Source organism: Zingiber officinale, chromosome 8A (assembly GCF_018446385.1).
Source record: "Zingiber officinale cultivar Zhangliang chromosome 8A, Zo_v1.1, whole genome shotgun sequence".
Classification (NCBI taxonomy): domain Eukaryota; kingdom Viridiplantae; phylum Streptophyta; class Magnoliopsida; order Zingiberales; family Zingiberaceae; genus Zingiber; species Zingiber officinale.
The window spans coordinates 14,707,714-14,722,470 of record NC_056000.1 but is presented as its reverse complement, the minus strand read 5'-3'; the positions used below and the strand labels follow the sequence as shown (position 1 = coordinate 14,722,470).

At 35.0% G+C, this 14,757-nt stretch overlaps 1 protein-coding gene across 2 annotated transcripts in view; it reads left to right on the top strand.

Moving 5' to 3' along the window:
- Window positions 1-14,690, top strand: part of LOC122012650 (protein RNA-directed DNA methylation 3-like) — a 29,209-nt gene extending 14,519 nt beyond the window's left edge. Inside the window, exons 5-20 of one of the 2 annotated variants that reach the window (XM_042569257.1) lie at window positions 1-84; window positions 3,248-3,315; window positions 3,405-3,722; window positions 3,804-3,852; window positions 3,927-4,082; window positions 4,607-4,732; window positions 4,802-4,874; window positions 4,950-5,108; window positions 5,189-5,225; window positions 5,313-5,380; window positions 5,617-5,689; window positions 9,069-9,127; window positions 10,822-10,908; window positions 11,009-11,122; window positions 11,214-12,914; window positions 12,994-14,690. In XM_042569257.1, the coding sequence (XP_042425191.1) occupies window positions 1-84; window positions 3,248-3,315; window positions 3,405-3,722; window positions 3,804-3,852; window positions 3,927-4,082; window positions 4,607-4,732; window positions 4,802-4,874; window positions 4,950-5,108; window positions 5,189-5,225; window positions 5,313-5,380; window positions 5,617-5,689; window positions 9,069-9,127; window positions 10,822-10,908; window positions 11,009-11,122; window positions 11,214-12,914; window positions 12,994-14,492 (4,671 nt within the window). In that variant the 3' untranslated portion in view covers window positions 14,493-14,690. Of the gene's footprint in view, window positions 85-3,247; window positions 3,316-3,404; window positions 3,723-3,803; window positions 3,853-3,926; window positions 4,083-4,606; window positions 4,733-4,801; window positions 4,875-4,949; window positions 5,109-5,188; window positions 5,226-5,312; window positions 5,381-5,616; window positions 5,690-9,068; window positions 9,128-10,821; window positions 10,933-11,008; window positions 11,123-11,213; window positions 12,915-12,993 lie in introns of both variants that reach the window. The other variant, XM_042569256.1, reaches the window with a different exon arrangement.
- The last annotated feature ends 67 nt before the right edge of the window (window positions 14,691-14,757 follow it).

Here is a 14,757-nt window from a genome sequence, read left to right as displayed (position 1 = left end):
GTTATGGCGGTTGATGATAAACTTAAACAAGTAACCATAAAACTGGTCCCAAGAATTGACTTACAAGCTATTGCGAAAAAATTTGTAAGTGAAAAATAGTTTAATCTGTTTCACTTGAACCTTTAGTGGTCATTCCTGTCTTTTTATATATACATATATATATATATATATATTTGGATAAATTTGAATATTATACTTAATTTATAACAAATCTTTTCCATATGACATTTTTTGTCCTTGAAAGATTTAGATGTGCTTGGTTTTGAGGCATTGAGTGGTTAATGCATCCTAGATGTTTACAATATTTGATTCTGATATGCATGCACCTTAAGATTGACTCCTTACTAATAGTCTTAATCTGGCTGACCTAGTGCTATTATGCTATGTTTCCTATCTTTTATTCTTCAAAGGATCTTTGTCAAATAATTGGTCTAGGTAAATGTCAATGCAATAGAGTTGTCACCTGATAGATGGTCTGTTATAGTGGAATGGAATACTCCAAAGAGAGAAGATATTCAGCCTTTCAGATTTTTTTATTATTATTGAGATACTATTTAATGATTTATGAGAAGGGTAGCCCTCCCAATCTGTAGGATCCATTTGTATTTACAATTCAGATTAGGCTTGCTAGACTGGTAACTAGTTTATTAAAACTATTGTCTTGTGGCAATGGCTGTGTCCATATAAAGCCTGAAAGATTTCTACATTTCTTCTACATGAGCAATCCCTTTGATTAGGTAAGTTCAGTGACTTGGTATTGATTGATGACTAATATGAGAGTCCATAATGTTGCTGTAATCCAATAATACTTGCGCACAGGCCATAGCCTTGGCTGTTGGATGTTGCAATCTTGCTTACTATTGTCTTGCTTTTATTTACTTTATCTATTTCTATGAGTATCAACTGGCTAAAATATCGGATGGGGAGAACAAGAAATACTTGCATCAAACTTTCACACCATCCATGTTTGTTGACAGATTATTCCCAAGTTGAACATTTGGAAATGATGTTATCATTGGTTTCTCATATTACGTTGTCTTTAGTTACTTGGTTAGAGTTATTGATTTAACTAGGGCTTCAGCAATAAAATTTCCATCTGAATGGAAATGCACTTGTGTCTGAATTTTGTATCCGTTATTGAGCCATTGCCAAATAATTCAACATTTGAAACATGAATGGGTGAAAATAGTTAATTAATATGTTTCCTAGTTTTAGCTTGCTGGATTATTGAAGTAAACCTTCTAATGCCTTTCTTAGTTCTGTAAGAAAATTTCTTTCTTGATTTTGTGCCTCTTTCTTGTTTGTAGGGTTTTATCATACTTGCATAAGTCAAACATAAAAACATGTTTATTTTCAAAGAGTTGAAAAAATTCTGTATTTTCTATTAACATTTGAACCATGTATTTCAACATTTGAAACATGAACGAGCAAATAGTTAATATGTTTCCAAGTTTTAGCTTGCTGGATTATTGAAGTAAACCTTCTAATGCCTTTATTGATTGTGTAAGAAAATTTCTTTCTTGATTTTGTGCCTCTTGTTTGATTGTAGCGCTTTATCATATTTGCATGAAGTCAAATGTACAAACATGTTTATTTTCAAAGTTGAAAAAATCTATATATTCCAAGGTTTAAAATCTCGACCCATGTTTCGATCCCAGACCGGAACGATATGATTTCAGTATCATATTGTGCCATGCTAATACAGTTTCGGTATATATATATATATATAGTAATTATTTGATAAATATATTTATTGTGTATAATTTTAAAATAAGTTGTATATTGTTTTTATATAAATTCTTCATTATTAAACAACTTAATATTGTTAGAAAAAATAATTAAATATATATATATATTTTTAAAAAATTGATCTATCAATAACTCGAATTAAAATTAATATATCATAGTATGTTACACTAATATTAAAAGATCTGACATGAATAAGATGAAAGCGTTCTTGTAATATTTTACTTAGATAACCTTTATAGTTCTTGGTCTAGATTAAATTATCATAATTTTATAAATTAATATAAAATATTATTTTATATATAATAATTATATAAATTAACTAATTAATTAATACTTTAAATAATATATATTTAAAATAGTAAAAAAATTAGAATATCAATTAAACATTAAAATAGTAAACAAATGCAAAATAATTTAAAAATATCAGAATATAAATTTGATTTATTAGAGATTTTATAATTTTTTTATATTTTTTAGAATTTTTAAATAAAATTTGAAACATTAAAAACAATTTCAGAATATTATTTAATAAAATTTATTATTTGTTTAAATTAAAAAATATTTTTTATATTTTATTGAGATAATTTAATTGAGGTTACTGAAAGTCTCTTTTAAATATCACATTTAAGTTGGACTTGTTTAATTTATTTAAATTAAAATATTAATTTTGCTAAGTAAAGCCCCAACACCCATGTGCGTGCCCGTGCCTATGTCACCTTCGACTCCTCACGAACGGTGCCGGAAGCGTTCGGCGGCGACGCTTCTGGCGGCGCCAGAAGCGTCCCACATCGCTTCCGATGGCGCCGGAAACATCCCGCGACACTTCTGGTGGCGCCAGAAATGTCGAGTTGCAATGCCTCCGCCGCCCGTGACGCTTCAGGCGCCCCACGACGCCTCTGGCAACACCGGAAGCGTCCAGCGACACATCCTTGCCGCTCGAGACGATTGCCCGTGATGTGCCGGTTTCGCCTCCCCAGCAGAATGGTAAAAATCGTCCGTGCCAGGCGACATCGAAATCTGGAAAAATGATTCAATTTTATATGCAAAATAATCATTAACTTCCCTAGACCAGTCCTCACATGGTTCATGATTGCTCCTCATTTGCATTGCTCTTGGCTGTCAGCATAGACAGTTGTTTTTGGAAATTTACTCTTGTTCTTTAAATTTAAAATATCTTATGAGTAGATAATACCAACTGTTCTATGCTGCCTGCTGTCTATCACTGTGCACTAGGACTCATGTGCAGATAGTATCAAATAACAATGTAATTTTGCACTTGTTTATTTGTTGCACCACTGGACAATTTTCTGGGATGTGAAATTGTGTATGCTTTCTGAAGATGTTAAATTGTTAAATATTTTTTTTTAGTTGATTGTTACAATTATCTCAGTTCTTCAGGTCTAAATAATTGGTGAAATGATCATTTTAACAGCATTTTGCTAATATCCTTCTTCTGTGTGCTCTGATAGCACGCTAACAATTGTCATTGATCTCGCAGGGTGGTGGCATCTCGTTAAGGCTGGCTGCAGTCCCTGCACCTCGGTTGATTAGTTCCCATGAACTGGAGTAATTACTTTCCTATTTTTGATATCTTTGAGAATTATTTCATAATTCCTTCAACTGATATTCTAAAGCCAAACCTATCTATCTATCAGGGCCTTCAGACCCCATATTGTTGACAAACGTGATCGTCAAACTGGAGAATGTTATGAGGTGCTTGATGGTATGATGCTGAAAGATGGTTACCTGTACAAAAAGGTTTCAATTGGATCATTAATCTCGTGGGGAGTTCAACCTACAAGTAGTGAATTATTGATGTTCACTGAGGTAACTAAGCATACAGATGTGGACTTAAATTGGTTTTCAAGCATTTATGGTACACACAAGCAAAAACCAGTAACTGAATCATCAGAGGATAAAACAACCAATGTCATGGAGAATGGATACAATCTCCATGATCTTGTTTTGTTTGGGTGAGCCATGTCAGATTTTTTTTAGTTTTTCAACTTTGAACTTTACAATATTGAGCTGTAAAAGCTTTCTTGTTCTGCCAGGCGAAATAATTTTGGTGTTATTGTTGCTTTTGAGAAAGATTGCCTCAAGGTAACATGCTGGTGTGTATAAACCTTTGCCCTTCTGCATTACTAGTATTTACGTACTTACCTTCATAATTTCAGATACTAAGAGGAGATGCTGAGGGATCAGAAGTGATGTCTGTTAAAAGTGAGGACATAAAGAAATCATGTGATGATAAAATGTTTACAGCTTCAGATTCGACTGGAAAAACTATATTCATCAAAGACATCGTCAAAACCTCTGTTGGGCCTTCAGAGGTAGTACATTTTTATTGCTTGAATTTTCATATTACCATCTAACATTAAATGTTGTTGATAAATTGATTGTTCTGGGGCTTTGTTGATAATGAAGAAAGATTGTTTCGTCGATGAAATGTAAGTTTAATAGTAAATGTTAATCATTACTGTTAACATAGATTGTTAATGAAGTGGTTATCATGGAAATGTTCTACAGTTCGACACTATGCCTTGTTGTGTTGATTGTTGTATGTGTGTTCATTTTATGGCGTACATCATGGCGTGGTGTTTATTTGAACAGGAGTTTCTAGTTTCATTGTAGTAATGGTAGATTATGCAACAATATTTATCATATGAACCAGCAATGTCCATATTTTATGGAGTGCCTATAATCTTGATAGGCTAAACTGGATGAGTATGCTTTCATTAGCCCACTCGCTGTATCTTTAAGGTTCAGTTGAGGGACCATTGAGCTTAAGATAATGCTTTTTGATGTTTTTCTGTTTTCTTTCTTAGTTCTGGTGTTATTTGATTTTCTTTGGCAGGGTAGAGAAGGAATAGTGAGACATATGTACAGAGGCAAACTTTTTATTCAAGTTGAAAATGAATTAGAGAATGATGGATTTTTTTGTGCAAAATCCAATGCATGTCAGAAAACTAATGAGGGAAAGGTGTGTTATGTTATATTAGGTTTGTGTATTATATGTGGATTCTTCATCTGTGTTTTTTTCCACTTACAGGTAAAGGAAAATTTGAAATTTTCCTCCCTTGGATCACCTACAATGCCACAGGATGAAGAAAATATTACTCATGGTTGTATGAAAAATATACTTCCATTTATCTTATAGATGAAAATGTCATTTTTATAATCTTATCTCCCACATGCAGTCAACCGAGGTCGTCGCAGAGAATATGACCATGTGTTCTCTATTGGTCAAAGCTTGAGGATCAGGGAAGGCCCGCTAAAGGGATACCTTTGCCGTGTGGTAGGCATTTATCGCTCAGATGTCACAGTAAAGCTTGATTCTCTAGGGAAGCTTATTACAGGTTTGTAGAAAGTATGAGTTCAGTGCATTTGAAGCTTCTATGCATCTATTCTCTGACATTGTCTAATGATGTTAATGCAGTCAAGGATACATCTCTAGCAGTACCACGAGCACTGGGGTATATGCTATTTGTATAGATTTTTTTTTTTTACCATTTTGTTTACATGAGTCATTCTTCTCATGTTATGGCTCTTTGGATGAATAGGGTTAATTCATCTGCACATACGACTCAGGAACTTGATAATTTTGGGTCTCAAGCGATTATTTCTGCAGGTGTTACTCTATATAATACTTTTTTTTCCTGATTATGCCTCAAGTTGAAATGAGTTTTGGTTTTACCGTTACTTCAACTCATCAGTTTGTGTTGAAAAGTTGAAGTCAGGGCAGCTATTTGTTTTGCTTGTTTCTTAATTCTCCTTTCTAACTGTTTATGCCTTTTAGAATACAAGAATTATTTACTTTATCATATTGCATAAGTACAAATGCGGAAATGCTTGTTGATTTTATAGCTGGTACATCTGGAGAAACATCAAGGCAAGCAGAGAAAAGTTCATGGGAATCTATGGTGCCTTCATTTGATAGGTTAGTGTGGATATCCTTTTATAATGTTTCTTTTTCTGAATATTAGTGATATAGCCTCAGCAGTTAGCATATTGCTTAATGGAGTGCTAAAATTTATGTAGCCAACCCCAATGGCTTGGGACAAATATGGATGCTGATTAGCGTTGTAAATGGAGGTAAGCTGTGGCAGAGCGGTTAGTGATCGCGTTTGAATTTTTTTTAACTCTAAAAAAAACTTATCTAAATATAATAACTGAAAATAAAAAATTTAATCTAAATATATTTTTTAATATAAAAATAATAATTTTTAATATATATACTAAATTAATAGAATAATTTTATTAGTCTTTAATTAAATCTATTTAAATTATCCCAATTATAATTGGGAGTTAATTAAAATTATTAATCGATTAAACCCTTAGTTAAAAAAGAAAAACCTAAGTTTTGTTTGGCGTTTTGGTTTCTGTTCATGTTGGGTGACGTGTCCAGATGCGTCGCCGGACTCGGACGATGCGTCCGAGTTCATGCGATGTGTCCGGACGTGTTCCCATGTTACACCTTTGGACTTGCGTCGTGGAGGATTGAAACGATTGTAAAAGCCTAATCTAATCATGGTTTACAATCTCGACCCATGTCGAGGTTTCGATCCAAGATCGGAACGATACGGTTTCAGTATCGTATCATGCCGTACCGATACGGTTTCGGTATTTTTTATTTATATATAGTAATTATTAGATAAATATATTTCTTGTGTATAATTTAAAAATAAGTTGTATATTGATTTTATATAAATTCTCAATTATTGGACAATTTAATATGGTTAGAAAAATAATTAAATATAGTTTTTAAAAGAAAATTAATTATTTATTCGTTTAATTAATTATTAATTTAAATAATATATATTTTAAATAGTAAAAAATATCAATTAAACAGTAAAATAATAAAAAAATAAACTATAAAAAATTATCATAATATAAATCTAATTTGTTAAGAAAATTTTTATTTTTTAAAAAATTTAATGAAATTTAAAATAATAAAAAAAATTTAAATAAAAAACTGTATAAAAAAATTTAAATAAATAAACATCCCTGCCTGTGGGGGATCCTGTGACACTTCTAGTGGTGCCGGAGGCATCTTGCGGCGCCGAAAGCGTTGCGGAACGCTTTCGGCGCCGTCAAAGACGTCCTGAGATCCCCCCTCCTCCCGCAGTCGTCCATGCCAAGCGAAGCTTTGGGGCGCGAGGTGCCAATTTCACCCATTTGAAGGATTGGTAAATATTGTCTGCGCTGCTCGGCATGGAACGACATTTCACTCCATGAATCTAATGACAACAGCAGGCGATGGCGGTTGGAGGCGGAAGGAGGTCAGTTTAACCTATGTTGACTTTGACCACCTAAAATGCCGCCTTTGACAAAAGTGGTGCGGTTGATGTCCGTCTCTTGCCTAGGCCTGCCTTAGCCACCATTTAGAACATTGATGCTGATGAGGAATTAGTATCCTCAATTGTGCTTTGCTTGAGGGGTTGCATCACTTGTGTCTGTCTCATTGAAATGGAAGATTGTGATTAACTGCAAAATTAACTTGGAGAAGCTTGATAACTGTGGGAAGTTAAATCATCATATGACTATACCTTCCTAAATTTTTAAGTGTCCCAGGGATGCGAGTTAGTGTCAATGTAGTTGGAAAACCCCTTTGCACTTGAAATGTTTCATGTATATGTCTATAAGCGTTGGCTTTGTGCATACTAAGCAAAATCAGCCTATTTGATATGAATTGCCTGAGTTGCATTGGTATGAGCAAAATGACTGACTTGATATTTTTGAAAAATTAATATATTATAAAAATTGAAGTATTTAGCTAGAAACTAATTAAATTACATTAGAAAATTAATCAAATTATTAAAATTTGATCAAATTGATAGGCAAAATGCATACATTGTGTTAAAATTTGATAAACCTTGAGATGACTTTGAAAAATTGGCTGATTTAGTCTTCTCTTTCATCCCAATTCGATTCTTAGAGACTTGCAAGGAAGTGGGTCTTTGTCACTCTCTTAAATTGCTTGGCCTTGTTGCATGTCTAAATTTACCACGAGATCTAGGCCTTCTCACTCAACCTTGCCCTCGCCTGTTAGACTTAACACTTCACCCATGTTTTTCTCGCTCACTATCAATGGAGTGACATTATTGTAGATTGAGAGAGGTTATTGCAGATAGAGTATTGTGGAGTGATTCTAAAGCTTCTAAAAATCCTACCTTTATGGCATTGAGTATTAAAGAATAATATATTCAAAAATTATTTATTTGTATTCCATTTTTTGTTGAGTAACCTTTATTAAAAATATAATTTTATTATTGGCTATAATCTATTTTATTATTTATTATTTTTATATTTATATAACATTATTTGTATACTGTATTATTAGATTTTACTTGTCTGGTTGAATGAAATAATTTTCAGTTGATTGGAAGCATTGGAAAGATGATCATTCAACTGGAAGTTTTTTCTAGTTGATTGAAACATATAACTGTTGGAGTTCCATGTTCATATTGGAGAACAGTTTTTAGAACTTTCGGACTAAGGTGGGGACTATATAAGCTTTTGGAGAGCTTTTGTGCACTAAAAATTTTCAAAAAATGCTCAGAAATAGTTCTGTGCTTAAGCTAATCAAGTGGTTAAAAGATCCAAGAGCTTGAGCGAAACTTGAGTTGAAGGCTTCTTCAACATCTCAAGCTCTTGTTAGTTTACTTTATTTTATTTTTATCTTTATTGTATGTGGGATTCATTGATAATTGGACACTGTTTGTACACCCATTTAGCTGGCCATACAAGGCCTGACACAAACTATGCAGTGCACTGTAATCTTCTGAAGTAACTTGTAAAGGGAAAGTTTACTATGCAAGTCCATATTTAGCAATATATTGGTTCTCTAATTGCAAATGCACATCTGCGTCATTTTGTGCATCATAAACTTTTGTATCTCCTTACAGTAACAAGAGGCAAACGATTACTTTGAATGATTAACACACGTTCTTAATATGTGGAGATTAGTTTTACTAATGGAACATTTATCAAGGGTGATGATAAGTAGGCGTGTTTTTTTGCCAAATTTTCCAATTATTAAATAATCTGTTTTCAGTCCCTTTTAGATTTTCTTTAAAGCATTCTTGGTTTTTGTAATGCTGTTTTCCCTCTGTATCATGCATGTTTTTATTTTGCCCACAAAAATTCATGCGAAACAGAAGAATACACGTATGTGTTGTGCCATTTAGATTTCCTTTAAGCATCTAATTTTTGTATGCTTTTCATCTATACGGCATGGATGATTTTTATTTAGCCAACTAGGCATGCGAAACAGCAGAAGACAGCCTCGTTTCATTTTCATGCTGTATTTTTCTCAGGGATTCTTGGCAGACCTTTTCTACCCCCACTCACACAGGCATTGCAGATAATAAGAAAGGTACATTGATTAACTAGCTTGTGCTTATATAAGTCGCATTTCACTACACTTATTTTAGTTTTCTTTGATGGGTTATGAATTTTGGAAGTACCATGCAATTGACTATAATGAGACCATGTGCAGATACATTTGAGCTTGAATATTTAGTTGTTCATTATAATTAAGTTTTTCCTCACACTTAATTTAAGTCTTATTCTACTTTTTCATCTCCTTTAGATGAGATTTAGAAGCTGTGTAACACAGATTTTCATGCTTTGCATATGGCCGAGGTTGTGCCTATCATCAAAAATATTTGATCAGTGAGTAGGAGCCGGTAGATATTATGCAAACCTTGAAGTTGCATAATATTTAGTCAAATCAGATCTACCTCAGCCTAACTAGAGGTGTTAATTTGTTGGGCATGTTCGTTAGGTGCCTTGGATGGACCAATGGTCCAATGAATAGCCTGTCCAGAGCATGCTGCCCATGAGTGTTGTCCTGGGCTTGCCGGTCCAACTATTTCAAAATATTTTAAATTTATTTTAAAAATACTAAAAGATTAATAAAAATATTTTAAAAATATTATTAAAAATGATATTTATTGTTAAATATTATTAAAAATATTTAATTTACTGTGCTGTGTAGGACTGCCCCACAGGTGGCCCAGCCCAATCGTCACCTCTATGCCTAATCTTAATTTGTTACAAATTGTTTGACTAAAATGAAACTTGTAATCATTATCTCTGGGTTTTTTACTCCTATTTTTTACAAAATTATGTCAATATGTGATGATTTTGTCCACCACAAATTTGACGAATGATGTTTCAATTTGGCAAATTTGACGAATGATGTTTCAATTTGGCAAGCTCAATTGTATGTTAAAAAGTTTGTGAAGATTGATGGTTATGCTTTTTTACATTATAGGTAAAACTTTGATGTTTAAAATTTAATCCCAGATGAGATTCAAATGTTTGGTTTTTTTGAAGGATTTGAAACTGAATTTCATACTGTAAATTGCACGTTTAGAGTTTGTTTATAATGAAATTGTTACTGAATCTTTAACTAGACATGTTTATTTCTGGAATTCTTTACTCACAGAAGAGTATCTGTATTTTTCTGATTACATTATACTAGTACTTAATATTTTGTCAATGTCAATTATCTTTCTGAAGCTATTAATTTAGTTTCTGGTTAATTAAGCGGACAAATTAATCCTGGTACAAGAGCCTGGCTGCCTTTTATTTTTAATGACATAAATGCTGATTCATATAAGTCCCAGAAAGTGGTCAGGCGTTGCTGCAATAGGCAATGTATTGGCCTGAATCTAGGTCAACTGGAACCTGCAACAACTGCATCCATAGTTAAAAATGCAGTGCTTTTTTTACTCCGATGGAAAGGTAACTAGGATTAATGTTTAACGACAAATCTGAAACAATCAACAAATGTGTTATCTTTTCTATGTACTTGTTTTAACAAAAGTATTCCATCACTATTATTGATTTTCTCATCTTGCATATATTGTTGTGCAACATATGTTTCTAGTTGTGTATGACCTTTTTGGCATACACTGTATCTTTAGTGAATGGAATAAATGTAAGTTTAAATTTTGTTATGATTTGTTGATATAAGTTGTTTTTCTGAATTTCCTTTTTTGCTCTAATATTCATCTGCATTAACATGAACTAATTGTTCTTGTTTCTGCATGTCATAAGCAGGAGTGGAAGAGGATCCTTGGGGAAGTAAACTGGGAACTATGATTAAAAATGATACAGATGAATTTGGTAACACAACGGACAACTGGGGTAAACAACCTATTCCTAATAGGGGTAGGCTTGAACCAATTCTCTCCCTATTTTAACTTTATTTATTTTTACTTGATGTTTATTGGTCAATATTGAACAGATGAAGGACAGAAATCTGATCCTTGGGCTAGTACGATGCACACAACTAAACAGATAGCGTGTGACTCTAGTGAAGCTCTAGATGGATGGGGTAAAGCAACAAACTCATTAACTGGTGAGAAAGAACAAGCAATCCTTTCTATTTGTGTCTGTTTAGTTCTTTAAAATTTAAATATTTATACCCATGTATTTCTAATTTGGTTAAGAACTTGGAGCTGATTCTTGGAGTAGTAAAGTGACCTGTGCTGACAAAACAGAAGATGATTGGGGAAAGTCATCTAGTTCTCGTGTTCATGAAAAAAGCCAAACTTGCGATAACAGTATTGTAACAGATGATCTGATGAAATCAAAAATATCCATCAGTAATGCTGGTGGAAGCTGGGATATGGAAGGTGGTAAAAAGGATAATGCTTTTTCTTGGTGTAGCAAAGGAAAAGAAAAACTGAATAGCGAGGAGGATACTTGGAGCAAACCTGCAACATCTCAAGAAAAAATCAACCACAGCTTTGATAATAGGACTACAGTAGAAGACGAATGGGAAACTGCAAAATTTTCTAGCAGTAATGCAGGTGGAAGCTGGGATATGGAAGGTCCTAAAAAAGACAATGCATGCTCTTTGGACAGCAAAGGAAAAGAAAGTTTGAATTACAATGATGCTGGGAGCCAACCTGCAAAATTTTCTATCAGTAATGTGGGTGGAAGCTGGGATATGGAAGGTGCTAAAAAGGAAAATGGCAAGGAAAGTTTGAATAACAATAATGCTTGGAGCCAACCTGCAAAATCTCAAGAAAAAATCAATCAGATCTGCAATGACAAGAACAATGTAACAGCTGGATGGGAGATGTCAAAACTTTCTACCAATAATGCTGGAGGAAGCTGGAATATGGAAGGTGCTAAAAAGGATAGTGCGTGTTCCTGGGACAGTAAAGAGAAAGGAAATAGTGACAATGATTGCTTGATTCAAGCTGCAAAACCTCAAAGAAATAATGAAAGTTGTCATGATCAGGCTAATGATACTGATGGATGGGAGAAGTCAAAACATCCCATCAATTATGCTGGAGGAAAAAGTAATGCATGTTCCTGGGACAGCAAAGGGAAAGTGAATAGTGAAGATGTGTGGAGCAATCCCGCAAATTCTCAAGCAAAAGTGGACCAAATATGTGATGCTTCTGCTGGCTGTTGGACACAATCTGATAAAAGTTTACATGAAAAACAGAAGGTAAGGTCTGAAGAGGATTCTTGGGGCAAAAGTGTAAAACCACAGGTGGAAGTCAGTGATGTTTGGGGCTCTGCTAAAGCTGAAAAAGTGAATTGGGATAGTGGAAATGGATCTCAGGTTGGTGGATCGAACAAGAACACTAATTGGGTTCAAACATCTACATTAGAAATAGATAGGGAGAAAAATGATGAAGATGGTGAACAGAATAACTATGGGAAGAATTTTAACCAACAAAGAGATATTGATGGGACTACTCAAAGTAATTGGGGAAGAGGAAGAGGTCGGGATGGCTCGAAGGGAAGTGGTGGTTTTAATGAAGTTGATAATGAGCAAACATGGTCTTCTGGTATTGAAGAAGGTAGATCTAGAGGTAGAGGACACTATGGACAGTCTGGAAATAGTAGGGATGATTTTCATGGGGCACATACTAGTGCTCAGGTTCATAGTTGGCGAAGAGATAATGGTGATTCTCAGACTACAGCCTGGAAGAATTTGCAGAGTCGTGGCAATGAATCCATTGCAAAGGATCAAACGTCTACTTGGGCAAATGAGAAAAGTGCAGGAAAAGATAAATGGCCTGATGGAGGAGATGGTAAGAATGATGATGAGCCTGGATGGAACACAGTAAAAGCTTCGGATACCAAGCAAATTTCTGGATGCATCAACGTTGCCACAACAAAAACAGAAGGTTGAGTAGAAACATTCAAAGGTTTATGAATGATATGGATTTTCAATTTTTTTTAATGCTTAAGTTTTTTTTTCCCCAGGAAATTGGGATAAAGCAAGGTCTGGTGAGGCCTTTGATAATTTAAGAAAGAGTTCTGGTATACCTAACTGGGATTTAGCTGAAAGTAGCCCAAAAGATGTCAGTTTGGATAAAGTCAGTAACTGGAATAACTCAGAAGATGGCCCTGATAAATCAAATTCTTGGGACATTAAGGGCAAAAGTAAAATTGCAGGAGATTGCTGGGGTGAAACTAATTATCAAGAGAGGATAGATGATGTTGATAATTGGGTAAGCAATTCAAGACAAATAAAGGAATCATCAACATTTCCTAGCAAGGATCAAACTAGCAGTTGGGCTGCTCTACCTTTGGCAGGCATGGCCAAAGATTCTACTGTCCAAGTTAGCAGCTGGGAAAAAGTAAAAGATTCTTCAAGTGCCACTGAAACAAGAGGTTGGGACCAAGCAAGATCTTCTGAACATAGTGAACATGGTAACTGGAATAGAGGGAATTCTTTTGGTGAAGAAACTGGTAGCGATTGCCAGAAAAAATCTGGCGACGGTGGTTATGGCTTTGGTAGGGGAAGAGGGAGAGGCCAAAACAATTGGGACAGTGAAAATAACCAAAATAATAGTAGCATGGTGAATCCAATGGGTCAGGGTGGATATCAAAGATCTAGTTGGGGAAGAGGAAGGGGAGGAAATGTTGATGCTGGTGGTGATCAACAAAGACCATGGAAGCCCTGGAATGACTCTGATGGTGGCAGGGGATCTGGTCGAGGAAGAGGAAGGGGAGGAAACGATGATGCTGGTGGTGATAACCAAAGACAATGGAAGCCCAGGAATGATTATGATGGTGGTAGGGGATCTGGTTGGGGAAGAGGAAGGGGTAGAAATGATGCTGCTGATGGTGATCAACATAAGCAATGGAATCGCCGGTGTGATTCTGATGTGGGTTGGGGAAGAGGTAGGGGACAAAACAATGATGCTGGTGGAAATCAACAGAGACAATGGAATCACATGAATGATTCTGATGAGAGCAGGGGGTTTGGTCGTGGAAGATTTGGAAGTCATGACAATTTAGATGGCGGTCGACATGGTAGAGGTAGAGGGAGAGGTAGAGGTCGGGGAAACAACTTTGGAAACAATAATGGTGCTGGTGGTCGGGGTCCTCAAGCTGGGTTTTTCTCTTCTGGCAGGAACAATGACCAAAGAAACTTTGGTGACGGATCCTTTATGGGAAATTCTGGATCAAAGTGGGGTCCAGATGAGAACAAAGGTTGTTCCACTAACTGGAGCAAGGATCAAGTAGGCAACTCAGATATCAGTAAGAGAGAAGAGAAATGGGGTAATGCTAATGAATTCAGCAGCAGTCAGTTTTCTGCTTGGAGTAACCAGCCTGGACAAGCCGATCTCAAAGTGGAGGGAACATGGGAAAATTCGCAAGATGCATCAGTTGCGGGTGATGAAGGAAACGGTTGGGGAAAAGCTGCTGGATCTTGGCGCAAAAACGAGGGAAGCGGAAGCAAGGGAGGATGGTAAGTTGATGTTTTTCTGAGTCTTTGTGCATAAATCTGGTGTATGCTGGTAGATTGTCTGTTTCAATGCCAGTGTCAACTGTTTTAAAACTCATGTAGCACTTGTTAACTTCGTCTGCATCAAATCTTCGTAACACCTCTACATTCACGGTGGCATGCCTAGATTCTATTGCTCGTAGAGCTTAATTTTTTATTTTATTTATTTTGTTTTGTGGTTGAAAATGATGGCAAATGTATCTTACCATTCAAATTCCTCACAAGCCCTGATC